General features: G+C 40.1%; 3 protein-coding genes and 1 long non-coding RNA gene across 8 annotated transcripts; all 4 read left to right on the top strand.

The window, feature by feature from the left end:
- Positions 1-1,504: 1,504 nt before the first annotated feature.
- LOC311001541 (uncharacterized protein) lies at positions 1,505-3,351 on the top strand (the record flags this gene model as incomplete). Its single annotated transcript, XM_083992625.1, has 6 exons — positions 1,505-1,628; positions 1,736-1,861; positions 2,002-2,076; positions 2,203-2,265; positions 2,783-2,859; positions 3,168-3,351. 6 exons carry the CDS (start codon positions 1,505-1,507, stop codon positions 3,183-3,185), a joined length of 483 nt encoding a protein of 160 aa, XP_083848751.1. The 3' UTR covers positions 3,186-3,351.
- Positions 3,352-6,802: 3,451 nt separating this feature from the next.
- Positions 6,803-10,092, top strand: LOC311001354 (uncharacterized protein). Of its 3 annotated transcripts, XM_083992426.1 has the most exons (7): positions 6,803-6,953; positions 7,462-7,597; positions 7,691-7,756; positions 7,964-8,224; positions 9,110-9,367; positions 9,458-9,602; positions 9,994-10,092. In XM_083992426.1, the coding sequence occupies exons 2-7, from the start codon at positions 7,543-7,545 to the stop codon at positions 10,010-10,012; spliced, it is 804 nt and encodes a 267-aa protein (XP_083848552.1). In that variant the 5' UTR covers positions 6,803-6,953; positions 7,462-7,542; the 3' UTR covers positions 10,013-10,092. The 3 variants fall into 3 exon arrangements, with proteins under 3 accessions (XP_083848552.1, XP_083848553.1, XP_083848554.1); XM_083992427.1 differs by having other exon boundaries at positions 6,803-7,597; positions 7,970-8,224; XM_083992428.1 differs by having other exon boundaries at positions 6,803-7,597; positions 9,470-9,602.
- Positions 10,093-12,764: 2,672 nt separating this feature from the next.
- LOC311001383 (uncharacterized protein) lies at positions 12,765-14,831 on the top strand. 3 transcript variants are annotated; one of them, XM_083992467.1, is made up of 5 exons: positions 12,765-12,841; positions 13,030-13,065; positions 13,865-13,981; positions 14,149-14,268; positions 14,403-14,831. In XM_083992467.1, exons 1-4 carry the CDS (start codon positions 12,787-12,789, stop codon positions 14,259-14,261), a joined length of 321 nt encoding a protein of 106 aa, XP_083848593.1. In that variant the 5' UTR covers positions 12,765-12,786; the 3' UTR covers positions 14,262-14,268; positions 14,403-14,831. The 3 variants fall into 3 exon arrangements, with proteins under 3 accessions (XP_083848593.1, XP_083848592.1, XP_083848594.1); XM_083992466.1 differs by having other exon boundaries at positions 14,149-14,831; XM_083992468.1 differs by having other exon boundaries at positions 12,778-12,841; positions 13,036-13,065; positions 14,149-14,831.
- Positions 14,832-15,816: 985 nt separating this feature from the next.
- Positions 15,817-16,961, top strand: LOC311001399. The gene is made up of 3 exons (XR_014596174.1): positions 15,817-15,890; positions 16,598-16,642; positions 16,871-16,961. It is a non-coding gene; the product is annotated as an uncharacterized lncRNA (long non-coding RNA).
- Positions 16,962-24,627: the final 7,666 nt, after the last annotated feature.

Genomic DNA, 24,627 nt, shown 5'->3' with positions numbered 1-24,627 from the left:
GTCAACCACAGTGAAATTGTTCGCAACTTTGGTAAGTTGACCAATTCTTTCTTTAAAGCTACAGTATAGGCTATTACTGTTGATGTGTAATTTCTGTGTTCTGTGTCAAATTAAACTAAGAAAACTGCTGAAATAACTTAATTATTGATTTGTTTTGATGACATATTGGTATTACTCATATGTTATGTTGTAAAATGACATCTGAAATCTGATTTGAATGACCTCAATGTAATCAATGTAATTATTTTCTGTCTCAGATGCAGCTTTTCCTCGTGTTGTTCCAGACAAACCTGTGTTTATTGAATATGATAACTTCTCTGTAAGTTGTGAAAATGTCCGTGGTTCCAGTGAGTGGAGAGTTATGAAGAAACTCAAAACAGCTCCTACAAACTGGAACACTTCAGCACCGTCCTACAACATTCATCCTGCCTTAGAAAAAGACAGCGGACAGTACTGGTGTGAAAATGAAGCTGGACAACGAAGCAGTGCCGTAAATGTCACTGTCACTGGTATGTTGACCATATAAGTTAACAAGTTCCTAACTATTTAAACAGAGACACACACTGAACTAAACTTTTGACTCCACTTTTAAAAGTCTTATTTAAAGGGACAACGAGGAGTTTTGGAAAAGCGAAGTGTTTCCACACTACATTTATGAGCCTCCGCGCGCACCGTAAAATTCTTTGACCGGCGCAAGACAGACTCATGTTTTCATTCATCAATAATTAAAGTCAGAGGTTCAAAGAGGTTCAGATAACGTCGTAGTTCCGACCATAAACGGCGATTTGGCTGCGTTATTCTCATGACTCGCCACGAAGGAAACGCTGGTCGGCTCGCCCAGCATTTCCGCCACCACTAATAATAACAAAATAACGATAGAGACAGAACGATATATTTATCGAAAATGGGCCCATTAACAAGTGTGGGTAGCGGAGATTCATCCACATTAACGTGAGACTTTTTTATAACCGAATAGAAACTCCTCGTTGTCCCTTTAAGTAAAAAAAAAAAAAAATGAAACATGCATTATATTTGGTTTTAAACTGCATGATAGATCAAGGTTTCTGACATACCAGAAATCCATCAAATATTTATAAATCAGGTGGTAAAAAGAAAATTTTGAACTGCATATCAAACATCATAAAAATAAGCTAAGACCATTTTCTCATTGAATATCCTTTTTCCCCCTGTAATGACTTTTTCACTGAAAGTGCTGCACAATATGAAATGAAAAATGTTAATTATTGCTAAAGTAATTACTAACTACAGGTGACCCCTTCACAGCCATTCATTTAATAGAAATTACTTACAACTTGCATGACTTGTGTTTTCTGATACACAAATATATGTTACTAACTTCTCCATCACATTTTCAGCATCTAATATAATTCTGGACATTTATCCTCGTCCTGTGATGGAGGGAGATAATATGACTTTGCACTGCAGAAACAGGAAAAATAAGTCACAGATCGCTGATTTCTACAAAGACAATAACCGACTTCGAATGTATGGAAGTTATGGGACCATTGAAAACATTTCTAAGTCTGATGAAGGACTGTATAAGTGCAGCATCTCTGGAGTTGGAGAATCTCCAGAGATCTGGTTGGCTGTGTTAAAACAAAGTGAAGGTGAGTTTCTCTCCGTTACATATGTGCACTTTGATTTCTCCTCTAGAGTCAAGATGAGATGATGATGAAGATGTGTCAAATTTATTCTCTTCTTGATATTATTCCAGATGTTCCCCAAGACCCTCACAGTCCGCCCCATAATGTCCTCACCATTCTGTGGATTGCTGCTGCTATTCTACCTGCGACTCTGTTGCTGCTTTTACTGGGATTACATCTGTATAAGAAACACAAAGGTACAGAAACTCTTATGTTTAAAATTACATATAAAGAGGGGTGGCAATGTTTAGCATGACATAAACATATCTTAATGACTAATGGATGGATTCATATAAAATTTGGTACAGTCACATATGTTCAGTTTTTTTTTCATCAGTCTCAGAAGAGAGTGATGTCATTAATTCACAACATGCAACATATGCTACTGTCCAAGAACAAAGGAGGGGAGAAGGTACATGATTTTACATTGTTTTTAAAAATATGATACGTTAGACAAGTGTAAATACACACCGTAATAATACTAAAATGAAATTACAGCTTGTCAGGAATTTCCTGTTTTCTGGTTTTAATGTTTCAGTGTCAGGTGGTGAAGATGTAAACAATGTGACCTACGCTGTTATAGACAAAAAGACGAACAAAGGTAGTGTGCTGCTTTTACTCAACACATATTTACTTCCTTGTAGTATTGTTACACTATTTTTTTTTACCTACATTAACAAAATATCACAAAATATCTGCTAGTCCTAATAGGTGCAAATGATAATTTGACCATTTCAGTTATGACCCCCTCATTGGGTTTTTCTGTGCAGACTCAACACTTTAAAATGGTCTATATGCAATTTTCTTTACAAGTACAGAGGCACAATTATGTGGGTCTGATGGTAAGAAAAGCATTTGAATGTCATTCTAAATAATTGCTTAACACCTGAATAAAAGCAGTTCAGATAAAAGACTAAGAATTATTTTTTCTTTCCTTTGACTTTTTCCTTTAACTTCCCATCACGTAAAATAAAATAATTAAATTAAAAAATATATACATCATTTTTTTTTTTTATTAAAGGCAAATCAAAATGACTCACAACCTCCTAAAACTAGTCTAAAACTACTAATCAGTAATTTATGGCGTAGTATGATAAGTTTGTTTGTTTCCCAAACAGAGAAGAAAGCGTTGAGAGAAGACACAAAGTCGTCTTTGTCACAGGAAAATATGACCTATTCTCTGCTCACCTTTCAGGTAAGACTGAAGTTTCAATAACATTACAGTCCACTGTGTAATTAAAGTGAACCAAGGTCCAACCATATAAGGCCAGGTATTAGATTTTAACTATGGTTAACAGTTCGATGAGAGCCAAATGTGGGGATTTAAATTATTACCATTTAATCAGGGCAAGGCCATTTCTCGCATTGCAGATCTAATCTACTGGTCTTAAATCAGGTTCAAATAATCTTAAATTCCTGTAACTTCTGATTTCCAGAGTAATTATGTGAACATCCAGTCCAGCTCCAATCATGTTGTTAGTTTTTGTGTGTCCTATTTTACAGGTCACGACACCTGACTGAAGAACTGAGGAGACCTATGATATTAGAAGCTATGATATTAGCAAGGGAGGAAGTCATATTTTCACTCTTTATCTTTTTTTTCTTTTTGTCCATGTGAAAATATGCTATTTTGTTGAAATTAACTCCAGATCTTGTTCATAGAAGACATGTTAAGATCCTTGTGGTCTAAAACCACTGCCACCAATGTAATGTAAAATAGATTTAATAAAAATGTAGGCCTATTTAGTTATGGCTCAATAATTTACTGTGCACATGACAATCTATGAAACTTAAAAAAGAAAAATCCGCCCTAAAATGCTAATGGTCAAAGTCTCATTATGTTGAACAATTTTGGGAGCAATTTAACATACTACTAAAAGGACTGTGTAGTTCATCCACATCAGTCTTTGTCTGACACCTTTGTCTATTTTTAGAGTGAGCGTTTTTTTGAGAAGAAATACCGTTACACCACTTTGTTCCATTTGCACTGACGCTGCTGCTTATAAATACACTCACTGTGGTCAGCTACCAGTAAACTGTTATATCAATATGACCAAAACACCACTAAGCCATACACTCACTCACTAATGCTAACTTGTTACTGGGTCATGACAGTATTTAGCTCACATGCAGTCTTGGCTTACTTACCTTAAGTGTTTTGCTGAACATAATGTCCACTATACTCACCTTAAGTTGTAGTTTTGCTGAACATAATGTCCACTATACTTACCTTAAGTTGTAGTTTTGCTGAACATAATGTCCACTAGTGGCAAAACTATGCCAATTGTAACACGCTAATTAGCTCAATTTTAGCGCAAACAAAATATTTAGTTGGCCAATCTAACTAAAACAAAACAAATCATCTCAATCAATCAAATATGCATCAAGTTTAGTGAAACTCACATGAAAGTTTGGCAAAGATTAAGTCAAAACATTTCAAAATTTCAAAATGGCAGCCCTTTTATCACAAGAATAGTTTGCATTGTTATCAGCATCATCCACAAAATGCACCAATATGTTGTTGTTGTTTTTTTCAATGTACCGGGCTTTAACTGTTCAATAAGCCGTCCATTCAAAAAATTCAACAAAAATAATAACACTTGTTTTCTACAACATATCATTCAATTAGCATAGCATAGCATTTCGGCATTTAACCAAAGACAGAGAAACAAGGCGCCCCACGACGAGTCAGTTTCCTGTATCTGTGTCACGTGGGTTTCGCTACGACAGCTCCCGAGGGTATTGATGCCGATGGGAGAGCGGTCGATTCTTTAGCCTCATAATCACCGAGTTAAATGTAAGATAAATACAGGACTAGTCTAAATCAGCACATAGTCAGAACAATATGACACTAGAAAGGGCAAATTTCAGACGGACAAATCAGGAGAAAATGAACTCAACAATACACTCTCACGAGATCTGTCACCGATCTCCCAGGTAACATAAACTAACATTCACGGACACCATTGCTCACTAAGAATGTTAGCGGAAGAAATAAATAGCTCCCTTACCTCTGCTGACAGCTTTTCCACACACAACACCCACACGTTCACACCAAAAGCGTCTTTGACGTCTGCAGACGCTCTGGTCGCTGCCATCATCAGCTTCTCCCAACCTTAATTTGACACTCTCGACGCTCGCATTGCAATGTTCGCCGCTGCCGACGCTCCCGACGCACGTTGATGCCAACTTCCATTGAAAATGAAATGCTTCCGGCCGCCAGTACACTCCCGACGGTTTTTATGTGAACTTACCGTTAGGAGACAGGAAGTGTAACATTTCATATCACTGGCACAGCTTGTATTCACCTTGAGTAGTATAGTAGCTTTATTTTTTTTTACCGTTTATAAGATGGCGGCCATATTGGAGAAATGACGCATCAATTAACCTTTAAAAAAAAAAGCGCGATTGCTGCGTTCGAAATAACTCAGAATCTCACAGTTGAAAACTCTGATTTACAACTTAAAAGCGTTAGAGACGCACCACGTCAGAAAGAATAACTAAAAACATGGCAGACTTTGCATTCAAAGTGCATCACAAACGTAACAAATAGCACAAAAGCAACTAAAAGCGAACGTTTTAATGTATTTTGACATTTAAGTGCATTTTAATTAACATTTTAATAGTGTGGCTCTGTGTGGGTGCAAATTGTTGTGTGGTGGTCAGGTAGATGTTTTTTCGCCGAGTGGGAGCTCCGACTTGAGGTGGCATTCAACCCTTTAAAAAAAAAAGAAGAAAAAAAGAGGAAAATTTAACATAACCTTGATGTTTGTTAGTCGTCTGCATTACCAGAAAACCGCGGAGTTTAACGTTTAACCCTGAACCACCACCACAGGACTTCACAGAGGGAGCTCACACTGATAATAACAGTCAAGTCTCTCAAGTCTCTTCGGAGCGATGGACGTGATCAAGCCCGTCGTCTTTCAACTTTTCCGCACATTGCTTACCGAGGGCAGGTTTGCTGCTGTTAAGTCCTGGTGGTGCTGGTTAGAGAAGTCCACCACGCCGAGCTAACTTAGCTAGCGACGGATCTCCGAGGAAACTCTCCGACCGTCGGACTGGACGACAGACAGACAGACAGACAAACCACTGACGATGCGGTCAAACTTCTTCTTTGTTTCATCCGGCGGGAAACTGGTTGTTGCCGCCGCCGCCGCCGTCTTTGTCTTCTCTGGACTCTGCACCATGGCAAGTAGGCTAACCCTCCATACTGTCAATTATAACCCCTGAATCAACGATTACGGTGCGCGACCGTGAATCTCACCGGTAAACTGCAGGTGAGGCGTTTAGGGAACGTGTGTAAATTACAGCTCCAGAAAATAACGTGACTTATAACATGATTTGGCTGATTAAACCTGGTTAAAGTTGTGGTAAAAACCCAGAGGGCTGCTGTTTGGTCACATCACCTCTCCATTTCACTTCATTAGTGTCCCTTTTAAAGGAGAAATTGGATTATAGCAGATAACATAACACTAACACAGGTTTAGATAAGCACATGATAAGACATGAGTAATGAATTGTATCAGGGGGATCAAGTGTGGTGTGTCCCATATAGTGACTTAACGCAATGAACACGCTGTCAGTAACTAGAAACAAGAAACATAAGCAATTAGCAGAACGTACAACACTAAAATAAGCGTTTGGTTTGCAGTATGGAGCCGCTGCCTGTCTGAAGCATTCATTCACAATCACAACCTCTGCATTTTTTAGGGCCCAGATGTAACTGGGTACAAAGGAGAGTCTAGTAACACCTGTCTGGTGTAGTCGTCATGTTACAGGCCAATATGCTCAGATCATCTCCAGTATCCAGTGTAGCATCAGCCAAACAGTCTTGTATGATTATTTTAATAGTTTTTCATGATAGAGTGGCTTTGAGGCTCCCTCATATTTGCAAGATTAGATTATTTCAGCATTAAGGGACAATTGCATTCATGCATAGACAAACTTGATAGCCTCTTACTGTGACTCGTGATAGAGACAGAGACACAGGGAAACGTGAGGTCAAGTCAAAGTCAAAGTCAAGTCAAAATCATTTATTAGTCTCCCGTAGGAGAAATTTCTCTCGGACAGAGAGCAGTGCTGTGTGCGTCACAACAAAGACAAAAGGTAGTGAGGCGCCGTGGAGACTAATGAACAGGTCCTCTGTAAGAACTGAAACTCTTCGGTGGTCGAATTAAACCACGACCACATATTTGTACGTGACTCATCTGAACGCGCTCAGGCTCTGCAGGTGTCTGCATGGACAAAGAACAATGTCTGCAGCACCAGACAACTTCAGCGTCTCTGCAGGTAGGGGCTGATTACTATTTTTATTATTATTTATTTTAATTACTCAAGAAACACACTCCTCGATGTCAAATCTATTTAATGACAAAGATGAAGAAGCCCTGCAGCAATACACAAAACAGATTGTTAATACATAAAAAATATAACAGGGGTAAATAGTAACTTAACGAAGCTTGATAATAATGATACTAAGGCTTACAGGAATATGAAAAGAGAACAATATCAAGCCACTGTAGCAGGAAATGAAACAGAGCATAACAATATGGCCGACTCCTAACTGAGAAGGTCTACTGAGATGCTACCCCCTAGTGGCCAGGAGTACTCCTCAATAACCATTGTACCTACAGTACATATGCAGAAGACACATTTAAGTAGTCTTTTTCTCTTATTCACTACCAGCACAGCACAGCATTGTTCTTCTCTTGCTGATAAAGAAAGAAAGAAGTGAAGTAGAAGACGGTGACCTGTTCTATTCTACTCTGCCTCATGTGTCACGACTTCTTACCCGCAGCTGCTTCAACACCAGAAATAATTCAAACAGGAAGAGGAGGTTAGAGCCTATTTTACATCTCAGGCTGCTCTTCAGCCTCTAATGCTCAGTCCGCAGCAAGACATCATGGGGGTGACAGCTCTCTGCATCAGACTGTGTGAGTACTGAGGCCAACAAACGTCATGTTTTTGTTATTTTTAACTAGTAGACATAAGTCAGACGTGCAGCTCTATTTCATTTTCCTCTCCAGTGATGTTGATGATGTTGGTCCTGGTGGATGCACAGGTCGACCACAGGGACTCTATTCACAACTTTGGTAAGTTGAGCAATTCTTTCTTTAAGCTACAGTATATTACTGTTGATGTGTAATTTCTGTGGAGAATTAAAAATTAAACTTAGCAAACTGCTGAAATAACATAATTATTTATTTGTTTTGATGACATATTGTTTATGTTGTAAAATGACACCTGAAATCTGATTTGAATGACCTCAGTGTAATCAATGAATTTATTTTCTGTCTCAGATGCAGCTTTTCCTCGTGTTGTTCCAGACAAACCTGTGTTTATTGAATATGATAACTTCTCTGTAAGTTGTGAACATGTCCGTGGTTCCAGTGAGTGGAGAGTGATGAAGAAACTCAAAACAGCTCCTACAATCTCTTCAAACTGGAACACATCAGCACCGTCCTACAACATTCATCCTGCCTTTGAAAAATACAGCGGACAGTACTGGTGTGAAAATGAAGCCGGACAACGAAGCAGTGTCGTAAACATCACCGTCACCGGTATGTTAAAGTTAAAGGGATAGTTAAACATTTAGGCAAATTGGCCCATTGCCATAATCCCTATAGTCATAGCAGTAGGTTCGTTACCTTTAATTGTCGGAGCTATTTTTAGAACAGCGGAGCAGAGCCGTGAGCTGCTCAGAGCTACGCTACGGAGGCTCATGGGATTTCTTGGTTTCCCTCATCAAACTTATCAAATACACAAGGAAAACCAAGAAATCCCATGAGCCTCCGTAGCGTAGCTCTGAGCAGATCACGGCTCTGCTCCGCTGTTCTAAAAATAGCTTGCACCGACAATTAAAGGTAAAGAACCTACTGCTATGACTATAGGGATCATGGCAATGAGCCAATTTGCCAAAATGTTGAACTATCCCTTTAACAAGAGACACGCTAAACAAAACCTTTGACTCTGGAAATGGTCTATAGTGAACAACTGTATATTTTGATGTTACGTAAGATATGGGTTGTGATGAAGGATGTGTCAAATCTGTCACAATTTGATTTACCGCCAGATAGACCAAGGTTTCTGACATTCCAGAAATCCATCCAATATTTATAAATCAGGTGGCAAAAACTGCAAAAATAATCAGCATAAAAATAATCAAAGACAATTTTGTAATTTAATATTTTTTACATATATCCTTTTTCTGCCTGTAAGGGCTTTTTCACTGAAAGTGCTGCACAAAATGAAATGCTAATTATTGTTACTAATTACTAACCTATTAATGTTTGTAACTGTTAATTACAAACATCAATATATTGTGTTATTTTTGTTAAATATAGTTGACACCAGCTATTCATTTAATGGAAATTACTTATTTCTTACATGACTTGTGTTTTCTAATACACAAAGATATTTTATTAACTTCTCCATCACATTTTCAGCATCTAATGTAATCCTGGAGATTGATCCTCGTCCTGTGAAGGAGGGAGATAATATAACTCTACACTGCAGAAACAGGAAAAATCAGAGTCAGTCACAGAGCGCTGATTTCTACAAAGATAATGAACGACTTCGAATTTATGGAAGTTATGGGACCATTGAGAACGTTTCTAAGTCTAATGAAGGACTCTATAAGTGCAACATCTCTGGAGTTGGAGAATCTCCAGAGATCTGGTTGGCAGTGTTAAAACAAAGTGAAGGTGAGTTCCTCTCTGTTACATGTGCACTTTTATTTCTCCTCTAGTGTCAAGATGAGATGATGAAAATGTGTCAAATTTATTCTCTTCTAGATATTATTCCAGATGTTCCTGAAGACCCTGACTTCCCTCACAGTCAGCCCCATGTTGTCACCGCCGTTCGGTGGATTGCTGCTGCCATTCTGCCTGTCACTCTGTTGCTGTTTTTACTGGGATTACATCTGTATAAGAAACAAAGGTACAGAAACTCTGCCTCTCATGTGTTAATACCACTGGTCCAATTTCCGAATCATGTCGCAAACTGGATTATAAAAAGTGTGAATTCCGTACAGCCCCTCAGGATTTAAGGACGAGTGGCAATGTTCAGCATGACAGAAAGATATAATGATAATGACTAGGGGTGACATTGAATAGTCAACGATTCGATGAGGTCTGATTCAACTCAACCTCGCAGCAAGATAGTTCTACTCCATCTCGTGATGCATTAGACCAGAGGAATATCCCTTTAAGTCAGGTTCAATTCATCTTTGATTCCTTTAGTATAGTTAGTGAAGCTCCTGATTAGCTGAGTATTTACAGTATGTGAAGCTCCGATTGTTTTGTTAGTTTTTGTGTGTTTTGTTTTACAGGTCCCTGACACCTGACTGAAGAACTGAGGAGACGGTCTGCTTACGTGTTTTGATGTCAGCAGTGGAGGAAGTCGCAGTTTAACTCTCAATCATTTTTTTTATCTTCATGAAAATGTGCTATTTTGTTATATCAAACTTCAAAGCTTGTAACAGGGATGCAAACAGCGCGCAGAGAAGCGCAACTCGCTTTTTTCATGGCCAATTAGGTGACTTATGTGAATCTTTCAGATCCGAAGAGTTTTTTTTTTTTTTTTTGGGGGGGGGGGGGGGGGGGGGGGGTCTCAGCGTCTATATCAGTCAGTATCTCCAAAATTGAAATATTGCAAAGGATTTTTTTTTTTATATATATATATATAGAAATGTTGGCCTTCTGAAAACTGTGTCCATCTACGCACTCAATACTTGGTTGGGGTTGAACTACTGGAAATGGACTTTTCCGTGATATTGTAATGTAATTATTTGTTAATGTTGTTAATGGTGAGCGCCCCCTCCCCCCTGCCCCCCCCAAATTTCCTCTCTTTTTTGGTCCTGACCCGTTTGCATCCCTGTTGTAAATTATAATTTTAAACTCTTTAAAATCATTGCCACCAATGCAAAGCACAGAATTAAGTTATTTTTTAGTGAGACACAGGACAACGTTAGGTGATGAGGCGCTGCAGAGACAAATGAAAAACTGAAACTCTTCAGTGGTCGAATTAAACCACGACCACAAATTTGTACGTGACTAATTTGAACGCACTCAGGCTCTGCAGGTGTCTGCATGGACGGAGAACAATGTCTGCATCACTGGCATCAGCACTGGACAGCTTCAGCTTCTCTGCAGGTAGGAGCTGATTGTTAGTGTTATTATTTAATTTAATGACAACCATTGTACATATGCACGCATGTTTAAATCATTCACACTGACCCTGAAGGCATCCTGAGTGACCTGCACACTACACAGTGATGTTGTGGGTTTTCTGTCTCACGCTTCTTGCGTCATCACCTCACTTACTCTGACCACATGGCAGTGAAAGCGTGTGTACGCAGGAGGAAGTGTGTAGCGTGCAGCTCTGAACAGACGCGTTCATCTCAGGCCCGTGTCGACATCTAGCACCGGCTGCTCTTTAATTTCACAACTGACACTGAAACTATTTTTAGTCCCTTTTAAGGCCTGAGGCTCCCCCGTGTCTGTGTTTCAGTGACAGTATCATGGCCAAAACACACTGCCAGAGGACATGTACACACGTATATATATATTTGTTTGGTTTGGTTCACTTGTTTCAGCCTCTCTGCACCTGAAACATTAAAAACTGCATCTCCCCTGTTGTTTTTTCAGAAAACAGAAAACTTGCTGACATCCCTGAAGTCATGATGATGAACTATAAACACACTAAAACAGTAAGTATATACAAACAAGAAGAGGGGGTAAGGTATCAAACAGTTGTGAGGTTTGTTTGGCTCCATCTAGTGGTTCAAAATGAACAATAACCCGGTGTCATCATGTAGAGCAGGTGTCACGTTCGTTCCTCCGTCTGTTCCTCAGAGGAGTTTGTTATTTGTGCTGCTTCATGAAGCACAAATGTAGACAAAAAACAACAGGTTTTTGCAGTTAAGTCTCATTAATAGGACCAAATATCAAAACTGAAATACCAATGTGAAAGCACTGCTCATTATTGTTTTGTGTTAGGGATCAGATAGATAGATAGATAGATAGATAGATAGATAGATAGATAGATAGATAGATAGATAGATAGATAGATAGATAGATAGATAGATAGATAGATAGATAGAGAAAACTTTATTTATCCTCAGGGGGCAATGTCATAAATACAGGATAATTTATCCATCCATCAGTTCATCATTGATACACCATGTAGGTCCAGGCCTGAGCGCTGTGGCGCCCCTTTGTGGACAGTTAAAGTAACAAGACAGAGCACTGACAGGCTGATATAGAGGAGTTCACAAACTAATATCAACCAGATTCATCGTAACTTTAATTTTAACTGATTCATCAGGCAAGATGAGATATAATAAAATTAGATTTTCCTTTATTCATCCCACTGTGGGGAAATTTACATTATTGTATAGCCGACACCATTGGCAAAGGAATTAAGAACACAAAATAATAAATCCAGACAAACTAACAGTGGCCCTTAACTTAAAATTTTAGGAGTGCAAGCAGAACATTTAGGGGCATGCACTTAGAAACCAAATATTCACATTTCCTTTTCATTCATGATCCTTACATACATTGGCCAGATTACAGATTCTTTGAGTCGTTCCTTCCACCTTTCACCAGTGCTTTAATAAAACAGCAAATTTAGCCTACTGGTTGCACATGCGCAAGTAGATGAAGAATTTACTTGTACTGTTTCAAATTTTAGGGGCAAAGTCTGGAGCCCTGCAGAGCAATATATCAACAGTATATCTACATAAGTCTGTACAGTGACAAAGAAGTGATGAATTATGTGCAGATATTACATTGGTATTGGAACCCCTCTCTATCATTATAGTTAGTTCCTTATTTATTCATTGCATGAGTTGCAGAAGATGAGATTTCCTCTATAACAAGGTGTCTCTGTCCGCAAAACCATGGCTCACTGCCACCATTCAGAAAATTTGAAAACAACTTCCCTTCACACAAAGTATAAAAGGAAACAGAGGTAGCATTTTTTTTTTTAATCACTGTGACAAGTTGGATCACTTAGTGTTCAGGATCAATTTCTCTTTTTTTTTGCACAGTTGCTGTTACTGTATACTTTTGTATTAATTTATTCTCTCTCTTGTCCAAGACTGATTTGACCAAGCGTCATGAAGGCATCAGTGGGATTCATTGTCTTGCTCTTCACTCATTTGGCTTCAACAGGTGTGTTTCTTTACTACACACAGTAGATACGGAGTAGAGACGGCTCTGGTCTCAGTTACAGTGGTGACAACATGTGTTTCTGTAGGTTTTCACTCTGTTTATCAAACCACCCAAACTGCTTGTGAATGTGGTAATTCAACTTTTTCTTTGTTTGTTTTATCTATTTCCTTCTCTTGACCGATTGACAGCACCAGTGGGTGGAGACGACGCTCCGGATCTCAACAGTAAGTAACTTTAAGTGTGCTATCGGTCAAAATGGGAATGAAACCCACAACCTCAGGTTGAATCGGTCACATATTGATCAGACAGACACATGATCAATCATCACCTCTCTGAGCACTAACATGAAGGAGCTGTAAACCTGTGTCCATGTGTCTGCTGAAAGTTTTTAGTTGAAATAACAAAACTGAAATTGTAAGGTGTTTTTTACTGGAGGATGAAATTGGAAAAATTAGGTTTGTCCCTAAAACACATGGAGAATCTGTCAGATTCGAATGTGTCAGAGATGAAGGGCAATGGACATACAGAAAATAAATAGTAAAATAAAGAACTATATGCACCAACTTACCTATGGGTATGTAACATAAATATCTTCATATATTTGTGATGATGATCACCTTACAGACACATGATTGGATAGAACAGATCAGGTGAGCGAGGACATCTATACTGTCCTGTACCTGAGGCCTGTTCCAAGTTTCACTTTTTCACACATTCAACCTCTACAGCTGTGAACTCACAGTGTGACTTTTCCTGGTACAACGGATATTAGTTTTCTTTCAATGCCCCCATGTTTTGTACATTTCATTCCTACTGTATCTGAAACGTTTTTGTTAAACAGTTTAACTCAAAAGTCTATAAGAATGTTATTTACATATCCACTTATATGTTTTACCCAGAACAGTCATGACAGGCTTCAAAACGCTTATTCTAGTTCTGTTCTAGTTTATTTAGCGTTTATTGGCACACTCTACTTTAGCAGACGTTCCCACCACCACTTGAATTTTTCCTCTATTCTCTCAGGTCCCCAAGTTGGCATTGGCCTTGACGTCGGCATCGTCATTATCATCGTCGTCATTGTTGTCCTTGTCGTTGCCTTGATAGGAACGGTGAACTCTGAAGACAACACAACAGAACAGAGTAAGTCAGGACCTTCTTTTCTCCACTTGTTTCACAATGTTTGAAGTTTTTCACTGAAGAAAAATTAAACACGGCGTTCCTCATCTTCCATTTATAACATTTTCTGGGCAGTCGCATAGTCGTCTCTTTGAGTTTTAATCACATTAACTTGACCTTTTGTTCTGCAGGTAACAGAGACAAATATCTGGGCATGTGCTGTGATTGTCTCGGACAGATGTGCATTAAATTAGGTGCCGCTCTGTTTGAGGCAGGTTTGGACGAACTGACTGAATCCATCTGAGAGGCAGGTAAGTGATTGTCTTTTCCTATTTTATCCATTATTATTTATTATTTTAATTGAGCCATCCGTTATTAGTCAGACTAAAGTTCATGGACAGGAGGCAGATGTTCACATGTTTGTGTCTTTTCTACATCACCACAGGCGGACTTCAGTCTAGTTCTGGACACATCGACCACAGAGAGGAGGCGTGGGGGCTGTTGTGTAGATGAGTGGACTAATTCAGGAATTTCACTGATTTAAATATAAATCTGTGACACATTAACATGAAGTAGTCTAATCCCTTCCTGGTTCCTCTGCACTTCCTCTATAACTGTTCCAACGGTATAAAGCCTCTTGTTCCTTCTCTTCCTTGTTGTACATATATTCAAAGCCTGCTAAGACTTTTTTTTATGTTTTTTTATATGTTGAATTTTATTTACCATAGTTGGTTGTTGGTTTTAGCCAGAGCTTCAAGTGTCTAAAGGTGTAATGTGTAGTTTGTCATGTTGATGGACTGAGAATGCAAAAACCTTTTCACTCCTTTGTGATAAAAGGACAATAAGAGAAATATGTCGTTCCTGACCATCGACCTTCATTGGTCGTGATGTCTGAAATAAATTGATGAATAAAATGACTGTAACAGATTTACAAAATGTATCCATTTATTCATCTTCTGTTCAAACTGACACAGTGTGGCTGGACATGTAGGTATCAGTCAAACCCAACCTGAATCAGACGCCATCAGAGCAGATATTAGATAATAAGACCATAGATGGAGAAAACTTTACTTGTTTGTACTTCTACATCCTTATCCATGAGTTCTGAATCTATGAATATTGAAATATGCCACTGTTTGATCCTCAGTGAGACTCCTCAAAATATCTCACTCTAGAAATCCCATCATCCACATCCTGTCTCTGCTGCCACCTAGTGGGGAAAAACCGTTGTTGCAGGTTTAATGAATCAACATTGATTTGCTCATTGATTTCTGAGTGCTACTGTTCACCCGGTAGCTAACATGTGTCTGAACAGCTGGTTTGTGGCAACAACTTTTCTAGGTCTCAACAGAAGAGACAGTAGCCATGTTTCCATCCAGATTCGAATTACTGGGAAATGCACATTAAAACAAATTTGAATCCTGTGTGTTTTCATCTATGGACTTCAGTTTGTGCGAATCTGGGGATTTTGATTCAAATTAAGGTGTTTCCATCATCATTTTCTGATGCAATACATCTAGATGCACATCTAAACAGCTGATGGAAACTTAACTAGTGTTTCATTCTAAGTTTACAAGCGTCTCATTTTGTTGGACTGGAAAATTATGAACAACTATTTTCCCTGCTGAGAGAAATTAACCTTTATCTACCATTATTTAGCCTGCTAGTGAAGAACAAGGTTTCAGGGTGTTTCCATCTGAAGAGGGTTTTTTTTACACCTTTCTCTGAAATCAACTTCCTTCCACAAAAACTATAAAAGGAAGCAGAGGTAACCGGCTTTTATTGTTGCAATAGATTGACACCATGTAGTTTATCCTGTGTTTTGGATTGTGAAAGAGCATAGCTGAGTCGATCGTCTGACTGATTAGACCAAGAGTCATGAAGGCGGCGGTGGGATTCATCACATTGCTCCTTACTGGTGTGGCCTCAGCAGGTTTGTTTGTTTTTCTACACTTCTGACTGACATTGTTCAGAGTTTAGACAGCTGTTACTGTTCCAGTGACATGGTTTGACTCTCTTCATCTTGACATGTGTAAGAACAGAGGATCTGCTTTCTGAAAATGTTAACAACTGATCAACTGATATAAACTGAATCATAATCAGGAGGAACAGCCTAATAACTGGGACCTGGGAAATGAATGGACACAAAAACACGTCTATAACAGGATAGCAGGCTATAAAACTAGTACATACCCAGCAATTATAAAAACGCAAATGTAACTAAATTCTGACATGAAATCGGACAAAAACACAAGGAATCTGACTGTTAACAGACTGAACCTGGATGTTACCACACTCCAGAGAAACCCAGATTGCATAATATTCAACGGGTAAGAATATGCAGTCCAAGTTGTCAGTGTGTGAACAGTGTGTATAAATCAAGGAACTTTTTACCATCAAGTTCAGGTCAGTTCATCTTGTCCAATTGTGTCACATTTGACTTTAATCAACACTTTTCTGATAACAGTATTCAAACAGCGGCTGAGGAAACTTATGGTCAGGCCAACAGCAATGAAATCCAATGGATGTCCTTAAGTTCTGACAATGATTTGGAAAAAAAAAAAGAGGAATGTTTCTTCCTTTAATAGTGTGGATCAGAATTGTTGGGATATTTAAAAACATCTCTCCACTGTTCGACAGCACCAATAGATGGAGACAACGCTGCAAAGCCACTAGCAGATACTGGTGAGTAAATGTTTTTGTTTATTAGAAATTAGAAATTGGCACGTCATTGGTCAAAAGTTGATTTTTTTTCATTTTGTATTTATTGGAAAAAAGACACTTCTGTTTTTGATGCTGTTAATTAAATTACATTTTAAATGCAGAATCTTTACTTTTAATGAAATTATTGACACACTGTGCTTATGTAGAAAAGTTCCTACTTTTACTTGAATATTTCCTCCATTATTTTAGGTTCCCAACTGGGCATTGGACTTGACATCGGCCTTATGGTTGTCATTGGCATCGTCGTCTTCATCGTTGTTGTTATTGCCATCGTCGGGACAGTGACGTCTGAGGAGAACAAAACAGAAGAGAGTAAGTTAGAAATTACCTGTTGGAAGTTCCCATAATAACTTTATTATTTACAGAAGAGATATACAGTAATATATGTAAAAAGAAAGTCTCAAGTTAAAGGCTCATACACATGAAAATGTTTGGTAACTTTTCCTTTGTGTTCCCTGTTCATAGGTTGTGGAGTCAAATGTGTGGACTGCAGTGGCGAATGTCTCGGAGAGTTTTGTGTTGAGTTGTGTATATGTTTGTGTGAAGCTGGTATAAAGGGATTGTTAGGTTGTGAGTGAACTTGAGGGGCCGGTAAGTACTTGTGTCCACTTTATGAGCGGCAAATTGAATCAATAGACAGGAGGCAAATGTTCACAGATGTGTCTTTCTACATCTAATCCATTCCATGTGCCACACAGGTGAACTTCGGTCAAGTTCTGGACACATATCGGCCGTCATGGGATAATTAAAGCTATAACAGGAAGAAGCTTTCACTGTGGATTGCTGAGTCTGGATTAACAACTTCAAGACAAATGGTGTGAACATGCTGTTCATCCAATAGCTCAGTAAACACCTATATGCCAATATTCCAAAGACCATATGTATATTTTGGTTTATTTAACTTCATTATTGATTTTATCTAACAGTTTCTTGTTCGTTAACCCTGCTGCGACCTTTTCAAAGAATGTATACTGGACGGAAATGTCTGCATCAGAAACTGCAATAAAGATAATTTATATTAAAATTATTTTCCACTTTCACTGATTTTTTTTTTTTTTTAATTAATCATCAATCATTATCAGAACAATGCAACATTCAATCATTTTCCAGATCTCAACGCCTCAAATGCTGATTTGTTGACATACATCCACTGTTATTTTTAATGTTAAACTCACAAACAGGAAGAGGAGACGTTAAACTCCACTGAGATGGTGTTTACATCTACTTGAGGCTCAATTGTTTAAATAAAACACATCAGAGGAGTAAAATGTGGAGCCTTTCAAAGTTGATGTCAGAGTGGGGAGAGTGTCTGCTGCCCCCATGTGGCAGATATCAACAATTTCAGGTTTGATTAATCAAATTAATTTGTTGCAACACTTTTAGCTTGTGAGGTTTTAAGGTGAGGATTTGAGGCATGAACTCCAACCCCTGAGACCTGATGTTGAGATCTGGCACAAACCAGCACTGCAAACTGTTTTAATGTGGAGTTCATTATGAACAACAGGAAGCTGTGGCCTCTGTCACATGAAGGCGGAGGTGCGATGCAGTAGATCAGTCAGTCCGTCAGTCAGCATGGAGATCACAATGCTGTGCTGTTGTTGGTGAGTACCCCCCATTCACACAGGAACATATGGTACTAAAGGGTGTAGTAATGTCCCAGCTAGATTGCAACAGAAGACGAAGAGTTTCATTATACAGCAGAGTTCATGCAGCGTCTCATTTTGTTGGACTGAACAAGGCGTGAAGATTCAGGAAATGGTGTTTCTGTAGCAACTAGAGAGTCACATCGTATCAAACCAGGTTATTGTTCAATTTTGCTGGGTCTCCAGTGCGACGCTTCAAACACTGACGACCCGACACAGCAAACGGACCGGGCTGGACTCGGCGCTGCGGCGTGGAGAGACTTGCCGCGGCTCACCTGGTCCAAGTGCTGATTAGAGCGCCAGGGATCAGCTGCGGTGACCGCCGCGTAGCGGTTCCGTGGCACTGACGGGCACGGTGGAAATTGGGGGGTGACAAGCTGCTGTCGCGGCCGTGTCATTATTACGTGACGGAGACGTTCAAAAAGTACCGATAAGACCTACCGTTTGTCCAGAATCTTAATGGTACTCTGGTACCGACCCAATTATGAGCCGGTACCAAAAAGTACCGGTCCACGGTATACATCCCTATAGTTCTGGGTGTGTTTTACTGATGAACATGTCTGTGAGTTCAGTAGTCACACTTGTTGTGTTGCACTGAGCCACCCTGTGGTATTTCTGTTGTGAAGCGAGGCCTTCTGAGCCGTTTCGACACCCCCCACACACCACACTTGTTCTACTTCCTGCCGCGGTCGTGGCTTTCTTCCTGGTTTCGGTGTCGGCGCTGCTGCTCTGTCTCTGCAAGAACCAGAGAGGTCAGTCTGTTCAGTCTGAGAGGTAAAACCCAAACACCACTTCATGTCCACAACGGGAACTGGTTCCTTTTTGAATGGCTAATTCCTGCATGCTAACATGCTGATGTGAAGCAGGTACAGTGTGTAACAATGCTCATCATCAGGCTGATTTGCCCTGGGAGACGGATTTTTATTTATGAAACAACTGAGCCGTCAAATTAAGTTTCTCAACTGACGATGCTCATTGCTCAATTACTTCATTCATTCAAGTGTTCAAGTGTTTAGAGAGTGTAGCAGCATCTTTACTAAAACTCTATAATAACAATAAACTTTGTAAACTCTTTGTATTCTCCCTGAGGCTTCTGGTTTTTCATGAAACTTGAAGGAAAGTAGGTCAGTTTCTGTTTACACCACATCCTGCTGTTAATCAGGTTATGTTCAGGTCTGAAAGTGTGTGAACGACCAGGAAACTAAAGAGAAGCTTCTGAGTTTCATGTTTGATTCTCAAAGTGTTTAATATTGCAGTAGCACCTGTTAACAGTGAACATGCTCCTCCTACTTCAGGTGACAAACTCTGTCCTCTTGTGTTACAGGTGAGAAGCTGAAGGATCCTCCCCCCTCATCTTTCTCTGTGGCTTTCTACACACCGGTCAGGTGCAAACACACCTGATCAACAGAGACTCATCAGTCATTTGTACTGAAGTTAGATCTGTTGGTTATTTATTGGTACAAGTGTCACTCTGAGAAACATGAAGTTCAGGATCAATTAAAATTGTATTCAACAAGATTCATTTTGATTGTTTTGTGCTTGAAGAAAATGAAACTAGGGGAAAGGAGACGAGGACGAGGAACAGCAAACAAATCTGCTGCTTCATTTCATTTCATTTATTGTTTATTTGTTTGAGGACAGTGCACATTCATGAACAGTTATGAACAGGCACCTGTAAGTGTGCCAGATTTAGCTCAGAGCTAAATTATGTTAGTAGCTTGAGCCGAAGCAGGAAGGTTTAAAGTGTTGACAAAGACTCTGAGACCAGCGTGTTTCAATGCTTCATGTTTATTCATCACATTTTGCTAAAAGCCTTCTTTCCTCAACATGTTCAGTTTCCTACAGCTTCTATTTACTTGTCATTTCCTCCCTTTAACAGCGTTACAGCAGAGAATTACACATGTGATTACACAACACACTGATGACACCTGAGGACAGGTGAGTGTGGGTCACAGCTGATCTGGGGTCAGCTCCTTCACTCACTTCTGGCACAGACTGACGAGAGAACGTGTGAACAGTCCTTGTTGTTCCAGCAGTTGTCGCCTGTGAGCAGAAGGAAAAACAGGAAGTCAGGAAAAAAACGAGAGAATTAAAGGAGTGTGTTTTCCCAGAACAGTTGTTGTATAAAGCACTCTGTCATCAGTGTGTAAAATATCCAACGGCTAACATGCTAACAGTAAAATATAAATGAAGTGTAATAAACTCCACCACTGTGCTGCAACAGCAGGAAGCATCAACACAGAGTCTTCATCGTCCCTTCAACTGTCACAACTGAAACGTGTTGAGATTTACCTCCATAATTCATCATGAGACAGTTCCCCATACTGTTTGGTTTTCCTGAACACCAGTTGTCATAGCTGAATTTGTTGCCGTTGATCCAGAGCCAAGCATCGTTCTAGAGGACGAGAGACGACAGGACAGAGGTTGTTAGTGAGTGGTTCTATCAGCAACATCTTGTGACTCTTTGTGTTGAGTTACCTGTTGACAGTTGGAGCCTCCAATCCAAGAAGGTGTATCCTCTTGAGTGTTTGATCGAATCACACTCTGAATGTGTTGATACTCATCCAAGCTCAGGACCGATGCCAGGTTTGCGTCATTGGTCTGACAGTTTTTCTACAGAGGAGATGGACAGACAGATGTGATTTGTAGAGATGATACAGAAGAGAAGATGTGACCAGGACTTAACTGTGGTCACCAGCTAAAATGAGCTAAGCTAAGCTAATGCTTTAGCATCCACATCAGATGAAACTTTTGAGACTTCATGACAAAATAAATGAAAAACTACTGAGATCATCTCTCTGTTCTATTTTGTGCTAATGAGCTAATGTTTGCATGCTAACAGCATGCTGACAGTAGCTTGTTTGTCCTTTAGTCATTTTGTCAGATTCAACACTAACACCTTCATCACCTACAACAGTTTGGAAAAAGTCAAATCACCAGATGTGACAGAAGCTGCTCTTGCATGGGCTCTCATTAATGTTTCCAGTCTCACCACTGCACGGGGAGCATACATCAGTCCGACTGCCCAAAAGTCCGACGGCTCATTTCTCCGACTACCCATTCTACAGTGTTAAGGTTAGGTTTAGGGTAAGGTTAAGGGTGAGGGCTACTTAAGTCGGAGAAGTGGGAGGTCGGACTAATGGACGCAAAAATAAAGAAATGTATGGCTGGAGAAATGGGTAGTTGGACAGACGTCATGCGCCCCCACTGCACTGGGACGATGGAGGCAAATACAAACCAGAGGTGCAGCAGGATAAACTCAGCAGATGTACAAGAACCCAGAAGTTCCTCTAATTACCTCAGCATCAGCCCAGGACAAGTGTTTGAGGATAAAGCCGAAACAGCGACTGTTGTAGCTACTCCAGCCTTCAGGACAACCGCCATCTAATGAAAACAAACAGGTTCTTGTGAGTCAGTGTTTCCCAGACAGAGGCGTGCTGCCTGAGTTTATTAACAACAGCTTTCATTCAGTAGAATTTCACATCCTCTTTAATAACAACGAGCTGCTCATGATGTCTGGATGTTATCTTGGGACTGTTTCACTTCATGAAATCCTGTCTCTTCTACAGGAGCCAGTGGAGGTGGTTCATGCTTCTGATGCTTCCTGAGCTTCTACCACAGCAGGTTTTACTGGCAAACACAACTGGTAGGAGACTCTGGAGCCGACCGGACACAGAATGCACTGGGGAGCTGGACTCTGCTGGACGTCTGGACAGTCAGTAGCTAGTTTGCTGCCACCATGGCCTCATTTAAAGTGAGAGGCTGGATGGATGACTGAGTAATTAAAGGAAGTAAAGGTGCAGCTGTAAAGTCTAAGGGCTGGAGGTCATCACCACGATGCTCTGTCTCCACATTCATCTGTTTACTTTGGTCTGTTCTCATGTTTCATCTTTCAGCTGACGGATGTCAGAACGACTGCCAACAGGTTTCTACAAGGTCTCACTAGTGATACTCACCTGCTCTGGTCAGAACCATCATGGCACAAACAAGCAGAGAGACGATCAGGATCCTCATGGTGAAGATGATGAAGGATGTAGGTGCTGATGATTTAGCTTTGAAAACAAACTAGAAAGACAGAGAAGTGTTATAACCCTGGAGGAAGAGGAAGGCAGCAGAGTATCTGAGAGGAAGGTTGTACCAAACCTGCTGAAGAACGATCTGCTCCTCTTCTTCTTCTCGCCTGTGAAGCTGCTGGACAAGAGGAAGCATCACGTCTTTTATACACCAACTTATCTGGACAGGTGGCATCACGTTGATGTCATCTGTTTGTGCCCACAGGTTAATCAGTTCAGAGGTTGATCAACAAACCAAAGGGCACAACATCCCACACTGTTGTTTTACCAAAGCTAGACCCTGAAGTGGGAGGCAGATGTGAGTCCAACTGATAAAAAAGATGCATTTTATATGATGCTGTGTTGTCAGTAGCTTTAGAGCGAAATGTCACATTTTAAAGGACAGAAACAGACGTTCAGTTTGTCTGTTCTGCTCTAATGTGAACCAAGAGCCTCGTTATAGACTTAACTCCACTTTTCACTGAGCTGCTTCATCTTTAAGGCTTGTGAGTGATGATGCTTTTGTCAGGACAAAAAGACAAAATGCATCATGGGTAAAACTGGATTGTTTTAGCAGTGTTTGTTTTAACCAGCAGAAAGGTTCAGAGACATGAAATAGAAAACTGGATGAAAACAACAAAAAAAACGACTTAGAGGATCCAGCTGCTGACTTCAAGCTGCTAATCAGTTAGCTAGGGCTCAGGGTGAGGCATGTGGGTGAGGAGGATGAGGAGGGAGAGTCGGTATCAGTGCTTAAACCTTTGACTCTGAGTCGTAGATAAATAATGGAGAAGGAGCTTTAACTCCATTTCAGTTGGGTCCAACAAAAACCCAACCTTGGTTTGTCCATTTTGGGCTACCGTAGAAATCTGGTGGTGCATCTTGGTGAGCTCCATGAAGGCCGAGCGTGTAGATACCAAGGGCTCAGTGTGAACTGTAAAACAGTGTGTACAGCAGCATCAGTGTGTTTTCTTGACAGCAACACTAGGAACATTTTCACTTGTTCTTCCTTTTTCTGACATCTTTGGGTTTTGGTGAGATTGAAATGAAAACAACAAAGAGACGGTGATCGGTCTGAATGTATTTGATTGTATGTGGATGACTGTGGGTGGAGGTGGATATATGTTGCCACAGCATATGTTCCACACTGTATCAATGGTCTGTGTCATTATGTTTTTGATGTTGTGGAGAATGTGTCATGTGGAGTGTAAGAACGATTACCCTGGAAAGGACAAATAAACTAAACTAAAAAAGAAAAAACCCTGAGAGAACAAACACTATTTGATGAAGATGTTTACAGCTCATTTGAAGCGTGGCCCTGATCACACTGGTTTCTGAACTACGTCATGAGCCCAAAAACCTTGGAAAGTGGTGGGTTAATCTTTAACAATGAGTAAAATCTCCATCTTCTAAGGAACTAGTAACTAAAGCTGTGGTGCAGAGGAGGAGGAAGTTCATGATCTCCCTCTGACACCTTGAGGAGTGGGAGCAGGATCAAGATTCACATGGAAACACTGAAGTACACCACTGCATCAAAATGTCCCTAAGCTGTGTACTTGAGTAAATGTACTTGATTACTTTCCACCACTGTTTTACTCCAGCTGTGGAGGAGGACTGACAGAGGAAGGAGCTGCACAGCTGGGTAAAGTCCAACACCACTGAACTCAGCTCAGGTCCATGAAAAACAAAATGTCCTCATTAAAGCTGCCAGTGTGGGGTGTAACACACACATCACCTCACCTCACCTCTCAACACCCACACCTGTATCCACCAGCCATGGGGGGAGGAGACGCCCACATACTAGAAAAACATGTCCTAACTGTCCAGTACAACTATTTAGTAAAAGTACTACAACTGTACAGTAACACAGTGCACAGCAGTATTTGCAGATCATAATTCATCACATAACTAACTGAGAAGCAGATGAAAGGACATTGTCTCCTGAATCTGCAGCTCGGTGTTGAACTGTTTCCTCCACAGAGTCACTGTCAATGACTGGGGATTGTTTAGTGGAGTGAGAGCGCCCCCTGCTGACAATCTATGAAAATATGTCACTGTGGAGTCAGAGGATATTACTGTACTGTAGTATTGTAGTACTGGACAGTTGGGACATATTTTCCAGTACCTCTCAGAGGTAAATTCTGAACTGCTTGTTGTCATACACAGCACAGACCAGCATGGTAATGGTTCTGGTCTGTGCTGTTGTTGTTTTTTTTAGCAGAGTGTGAAAAGCACTGAAGGAACAACAGAA

Source organism: Trachurus trachurus (genome assembly GCF_905171665.1).
Source record: "Trachurus trachurus genome assembly, chromosome: 18".
NCBI lineage: Eukaryota > Metazoa > Chordata > Actinopteri > Carangiformes > Carangidae > Trachurus > Trachurus trachurus.
This window is presented reverse-complemented; position numbering and strand designations above follow the sequence as displayed.

Bases quoted from the DNA above. Each gene is read 5' to 3' on its own strand.
- LOC311001354 (XM_083992426.1), top strand. From the start codon at position 7,543: ATGCTCAGTCCGCAGCAAGACATCATGGGGGTGACAGCTCTCTGCATC. The intron at 7,598-7,690 runs GTGAGTACTGAG...TTTCCTCTCCAG, and splicing joins AGCTCTCTGCATCAGACTGT to TGATGTTGATGATGTTGGTC. The intron at 7,757-7,963 runs GTAAGTTGAGCA...TTTCTGTCTCAG, and splicing joins GGACTCTATTCACAACTTTG to ATGCAGCTTTTCCTCGTGTT.
- LOC311001383 (XM_083992467.1), top strand. From the start codon at position 12,787: ATGAAGGCATCAGTGGGATTCATTGTCTTGCTCTTCACTCATTTGGCT. The intron at 13,066-13,864 runs GTAAGTAACTTT...CTATTCTCTCAG, and splicing joins CGACGCTCCGGATCTCAACA to GTCCCCAAGTTGGCATTGGC. The intron at 13,982-14,148 runs GTAAGTCAGGAC...TTTGTTCTGCAG, and splicing joins AGACAACACAACAGAACAGA to GTAACAGAGACAAATATCTG.